The sequence below is a fragment of the Lygodium microphyllum genome, chromosome 12, assembly GCF_053477565.2.
Source record: "Lygodium microphyllum isolate KBCC chromosome 12, Lygodium_microphyllum_v1.1.10, whole genome shotgun sequence".
NCBI classification, from domain to species: Eukaryota; Viridiplantae; Streptophyta; class Polypodiopsida; order Schizaeales; family Lygodiaceae; genus Lygodium; species Lygodium microphyllum.
The window spans coordinates 40,290,219-40,296,577 of record NC_141146.1 but is presented as its reverse complement, the minus strand read 5'-3'; the positions used below and the strand labels follow the sequence as shown (position 1 = coordinate 40,296,577).

Genomic DNA, 6,359 nt, shown 5'->3' with positions numbered 1-6,359 from the left:
ACTGCAATACAAGCATGGCCCTGTCTCGCTCGTCATAAAATGAAATGAAATAAAATGAAGCAATCACTAAAGGCAGCCGAGCTGATGCTGGAATTCCCATCACTATCTCTCATGTGTGCATTGTCATTGAGTTCGCATAATTTATGCACTGGATAGATATGGGAAAAGCTTAGTAAACTGTAGACATCGAATTTTTAGGGGGGGCGTTTTTTTTCGCCGTTTTTTTTCGGGATGTTGCCGCCCTCTGTCGTCCAATTAAGAAATTGAAGCTTTTAAGCTTCTTAAGCTTTATAAGCTTTATATTCAAGCTTTTAAGCTTATAAAGTTATGAAACTTATCTCTGTTAACTGTAAAAAGACGACTTGGAGAAGAGGATCTAGGAGTGGTCCTCCGTTGTTACAGGCCGGTCCTTCGCGATTAGAGGCTGTAAACAGAGGTTCTTGACCGCCAGGAATCCACCCGTATCGACCGTTCGCGATGAGGCTGGCCATAGAGCTCGATCGTTCCAAGAGCTCCGCCTTCACACAAGATGGATAGCGATTGAAATCTCTCGATCTTAGCTTCGCTCTGATACCACTGGTGCGCAGATCGGATGTTGTATGCTCACGTAGTGAACGCCAAAAGGTCCCCAAGAACAAAAGAACTCTACTTTTTGCACAAAACTCAAGGTAGAAAGCATGCACGACATGAACAAGAGACCAATTGGGTGCAATCTCCCCCCATGCCTTGTGTGAGCACTCCACAAAGCATGTATTTTATGTATTAATCATCTTCAAACTCAAATAATAGCCCAAATTACAAAATAGCACACTTTTGGCTTTTGAGTTTGCTTTAGCACAAAATAGAAATAAAGCTAATGGACGAACGTCCAAAGAGTCAGACATACCCAATACAATATCCAAATACAAATATCATAATCGTGCGTCCATGCGCATACAAAATAAATATCCAACGCCTTAATAAATAGACGCCCATCAAAATATAAATGACAACTCGAATACACGCTATCCTCCAATGCTTTCCTTCGCCACTGCTGCTATCTCTACACATCAACTTAAGCATTCACAATCGTTAGTAAAATAATACAATTAAACCGACAAAAGTGAATACCTAGCAGTCTTCAGCTACATAAATAAATCAACTGATTAGAAATCAATCCTAACCTTAATTTATTACGAGTGCGCACTCTAAACTCATAAATGTTTATTAATTTAATATGTATTTTACGGAATCACCCGCTATAGAATCACCCATGTACACACTAAATTAATGAAACGCTCGAAAAGGATAAGCGTCCCCATCAACTTCTCGCACAAAGAATCCACTTTGTGTATGAGTCCCAATCAACAAAGTTTACGGAATCCACCGTAAAACCTCACGGAATCCACCGTGGCACAGAATCCACCGTAAAATATGCCTCCTGGCATCAATCCTCTCCAGTATAAGGAGAGTTCACATGCTTACTTCTCAACAATATAGTCCAAAACTAGGGTTAGGATCAAGCCCCTAGTGAATCAAGGGTTTGTGCTCCTTTTGGATTTTAGGGATTCCACAACTATGAGTTAACGTTTACACCCTCTTGGTATCCTATTCACTTTCTGGACTCTTGGTCAGTCCACAAGGTGTGCAACTCATACCATAACTACGAATAAAAATATAGTTACTTTGTGTGCAACTCATACAACAACTACGAGAGTAATAATATAATGTACATGTAAGCTCTGAAAAAATAATACAACCATGATAATGATATGTCCATGAAGTGATGTAAGTGCTAAAAAACAATGCACTAAAGCTCCAAAAAATTTTCCACCAAGAAATATGTACTTTGACTTTGCTTTGACTTTCCTTGCACGTTTATAGTTAACACTTGACTTTCCTTAACCTAAAGATGATATTGTAAAGGTATGTCTCTGTGCTTTAGCTCCACCAGAATCTCTCACCCTGTGGCGCGCATCCTACCTAAGCACCATTAGGACTAGCAGGTGATAGTATCTCTCGCACGAGAGATAAGAAGACATGTTCTGCACGTCATACTTTTGTGTGATAAGAGATGTGCAAGTGTAACATCAAGGTCCTTTGAAGACACAATCTTACCAAGAAATACAAGCTAATCCTAAACCTCCTCCTTCTGTTGATGCGTACTTCATCATAGGAAAGTTTACAATAGAAAGATGTGGATACTTCAAGTCGAGGTAAGTCGCAAGTGAGTAGCCAAAATGCGAAGGCATACACAAACGTCGAACACGACCCTTATGATAGATTTTGGAGCTTGGTCTTAGCCAATTTTGCCCTGTCTACTTTCCCAAAGGTTGCAGACCTCTCGAACAACAAAGGCCTCATTGCGGTAGAGTTGCAGTGAGTGCCTCTCCAACAAGGGTGCAAACCAAGAGAGGGTTATATTTGTGGATTGTGTGTCAACAAGACCAACTTGAGTGACATCCGGATAGCACTATGGCTCTATATAAATGAATAATCCCCCTTGATTTAGAAACTCTCTGAGCTTTTATATGGCCTTATTGGGCTTTTCTATTAGATTAGTTATGGGTTTCGTCTTGTGTTCGAGAAAGTTAATGCATGTTATCGCCTAGATTGGGCCCACTGAGCTAGCCTCACAAAGTTCCTAGACTTGCCTCACAAGACATGTTTGGATAGCAGCACTTTTGGGTGGATATTGCAAAAAAAGCATTCATTGAGAAGGGGGGTCTCTAGAGAGCAATATGGGGATTCTAGTTTCTTAGTGGTCTACACATTACTCACAAAATCACATTTTCAAATAATCACTTGATTGCTTCCAAGTAGAACTTGTTGACATGTGCGCAAGAGATACTAGTCAAGTGTCGGTCATCTCAATTGTTGCGTCAAAGCTAGGTAAACCTTTGTTCAAAAAGCTACCAAAAAAACGAAAAGGTTGGTGGGTCCAAACACAATGGGGGATTCTGCGATCAAGACTCCATTCCCTTTGACATCTTTGAACAGCAAGGTTGGTGGGGCCAAAACATAATGGGGGGATTTTGTGGTCAAGCCTCTTTTCCCTTTTGACATCTTTGAAGGACTCAAATGAACTCAGAGCTTATGTGGCCTAAACTGGAGGCTAAAGTTAGGTAGCACATATTGCTTCCCCGGTTTTATGCCCCTGCGCTTGGGCGGCGCGAGAATGGGGTTCCACCAACCTTGCTTGAATTCTTTTCCAAACGAGTCCATGACCTAAGCCCCTGATATCCAATTAGCTCAAAAAGGAAAGCAGGAGTGGCAACGATCCTACCTGTGCAAGAGGAGGAGAGAGCGCGCTATGGCAGCAACCTTAGTTCTAGATGAGAAGCCAGGTGCTACTTCCCTTCGTCTCAAATTCAAGGGAGGAAGGTCCAAGATGGAGAAAGAAAAGCAAGAAGAGTTGTTTCGAGGTTGAATAAGTAAAACCAAGAGCACCACGGTCCAAGGACTAGAAGCCTCCAGAGTGGAGCTTCAAAAGTTTACACGTGTGGAGGTTTCTCTTGCATGTTCAATTGGCAGGTGGTTCTCTTGTGCTGACTTGACTCAGATGTGGCATTGCAGAATCGCTCTCTTTAAATCTCCAAGTGTAGGGAGCCTGGAGGGAGGTTACTGAGAGACGGTACTGAATTTTGACTTTGATTGGTCCTCTCGAGTCTCGAGATGTACAAGTCCAAGCTCGATGACAGGAAGCAGGGCCAGAAACTGCAACACAGGCATGGCCCTGTCTCGCTCGTCATAAAATGAAATGAAGGAATGTGCGTGCACACTTATATATATAGACTGGATGGGCAAACAAAGGCCTGAAGCTAAGCTTGCCGACAGGTAAGGCGGGCAAGCAAGCCCTACACCATACACCATATCCCCATTTCACCCGACACCTCTCCTTGCAACCCCACTTCTCCTTGCAATATATTTTGTGAGAGACCCAACCTAGACCACCCTGATAGAGACGATCCTAAGCTTCAGCTCCAATCTTGAGGATTGCATGCCGTGTCCCAGCCCTGGATTGCCTTGAACTGACACAGAGATGGTGTAGTTGGACACACTCGCATCATCTTTTTCCTGCGCTTGCGACAGCGCAATTACACTTCTGCACCCTCGTAAAGGTTGGGGCCTGCAATTCTAGGTAGTTTTTCATGAGTTCAGCTTTACCTTTGCAGACAAATCGCTTGGGATAAAAACCCAGTTCCGTGCGAGCGAAGCGAAAGCTTATTACTGGGACGACTGACTTCTGGAGACTGATCCCTGTCATTGTAGCTGTGGGCTCTAGCTCTGGTAAAGGTAGTTTGTTTTGATGCCCAGGCCACATTGGCTGCTTTCGCAACAGCAAACAAGATGTGCTTTTGCATTGAAGAGCTGTACACTTCCTGTCTGTTGCTGTTAGAGTTTGGCTCATGCTTTGCTGCATGTGATTTGCTGCCGACCGATCGTTTAGAAGATGGGTCAGCTTCTTCTTTATAGGACTCCTCACAGCTTCCCAGCAAAGTAGTCGTGAGCTCTTAATAAGACCACACCGTCTATCTATTTTATCTATCTATCACAACACCAGCTAGACAGACTGCCAAGTCCATCCGAGCTTACTGCATATCTCAGATCATAAGCCATGGGCAACTGTATGTACGTTGGCCACAAAAACATCCCTGCCTCTAAGCAAGCCTCTCCTGATCATTGTTGCATCAAGGTGCTGCACTCATGTGATGGCCGAATCTCCGAGTTCTACGAGCAATCGCTAAAGGCAGCCGAGCTGATGCTGGAATTCCCCAACCAGTTCTTGGTGGAGCTCGAGAAGGGAAACCATCGGCCTTCACCACTCTCGGCAGACACAGACTTGAAGCCCAGCCACGCTTACCTTCTCCTGCCCATGCACAGGATGAGCAGCAGCACCAGGATATCACAGGAGGAGATGGCCTGCTTCATCTCTGCCCTGTCCCATAAAACAGATGCCCCAAGTAGTGCCAAAAAGAGCAGCAAAGCCCGCAAGCCTTCATGGTACGGACAGAGCAGGGTAACTCCACTGGTGGAGGATGTAGATGATGGTGGAAGAGAAGCAAGCAGTGAGAGATCAGACACCAGCTCTGTCAACATTATTCAGAAGAGCTACTCCTCCGGCCCTGTGGTACCTCAGGAGCTGCTGGATGCCATGCTTTCTGCTGCGGCATCATCGTCAGGAGGAAACAATAACCACCTGATACGGAGATCAAGGTCGTGGATGCCCAAGCTAGAGACCATCAGCGAGTGAGACGGCGTCCTTCTACCACTCTTAACTGTGCGTGCGTCTCTCTCTCTCATCTCCCAGGGAAATCGTTCGCTAGAGCAGGTCTCCTTTCTTATGACGGGCAGCTGCCGCCGAGAGCGCGACGGAGCAGAGATCAGATCAAAGATAGACTTTGAGGGTGCGTGCTGTGCCTCAGAAAAGGAATCATCACTCGCTTGGGAATGAATCTTCATCTTCCTTCGCTGAGAAGAACCGCGTGCCCCATCTTCCCTCGCACAAGAACCACATGCCCGCATGCCCCATCAGAAGAAGGACCAGCTCGTCTCCCCATGGCTGCCTACGCTGCAGCGGCACAGCCAGGCTTATGAGCTGCCTTACATCAAGATCCCAGGCCTTTGGGCCCTTCAAGCCTTCTTCTTCTCAGCAGTGGGCTTAACAATGCCGTGAAGTGCCTACCCAAGAAGCATCAACACAAGAAATTCCACTCAACACATTTTTGTCCCATCTTCCTCCCCTCCGGTACATCTCAACAAGGCCCATCTTGCTATCAGGGGCCCCCCTCTATACATACACACATGTTCCAAACTTGGAACATGGCCAAATACAGGAACTAGATTAGATGGTGGAATCACTCCTTGCTAAGGCCTCTCGACACCTCCAAGTTTCACAAGGTTGAGTTTCCAAAGCATGCCCATGATGATAATCACTTGCTCATAGCCGCATTTTTCGTTTCACACCACTTTTTGTAAGGTGCATGATGTAGCACGCCCTCTATTTTGACCAAGCCCCAAATTCCTTTTCCCTTCAAACACTAGACATAACATCTCGGTGTCTTGTGTGTAACCTAAGAATGACAAGGAAAGTTTCGTAATATGAAACTTTTTGCATATGGCTACTGTTGCGCTCTCTTTGTCACTTGTTTACATATGGCGCTCTCTCTCTCTCTCTCTCTCTCTCTCTCTCTCATATGACCACAATGACCTGCTAGCTTTTGCAAATGAACCATTTCATTTCAAGTAAAATCACATTCTTTCATCATCAAGAAGATCTAATGTGAAGTTGTTTGAGTAGCAACTTTTACAAGTGTGCACTTCTATTCTACACACCATGATTAGGAGCATAAACAATTCACTTTTAGAAGGATATATGT

The 6,359-nt window shown here is 44.7% G+C and overlaps 1 protein-coding gene across 1 annotated transcript; it reads left to right on the top strand.

Moving 5' to 3' along the window:
- The first annotated feature begins 4,314 nt into the window (after positions 1-4,314).
- Positions 4,315-6,106, top strand: LOC148027668 (uncharacterized). The gene has a single exon (XM_087689360.1). It carries the CDS (start codon positions 4,598-4,600, stop codon positions 5,231-5,233), a length of 636 nt encoding a protein of 211 aa, XP_087545486.1. The 5' UTR covers positions 4,315-4,597; the 3' UTR covers positions 5,234-6,106.
- The last annotated feature ends 253 nt before the right edge of the window (positions 6,107-6,359 follow it).

Excerpts from the sequence above, each read along its gene's own strand:
- LOC148027668 (XM_087689360.1), top strand. The coding sequence starts at position 4,598 with ATGGGCAACTGTATGTACGTTGGCCACAAAAACATCCCTGCCTCTAAG.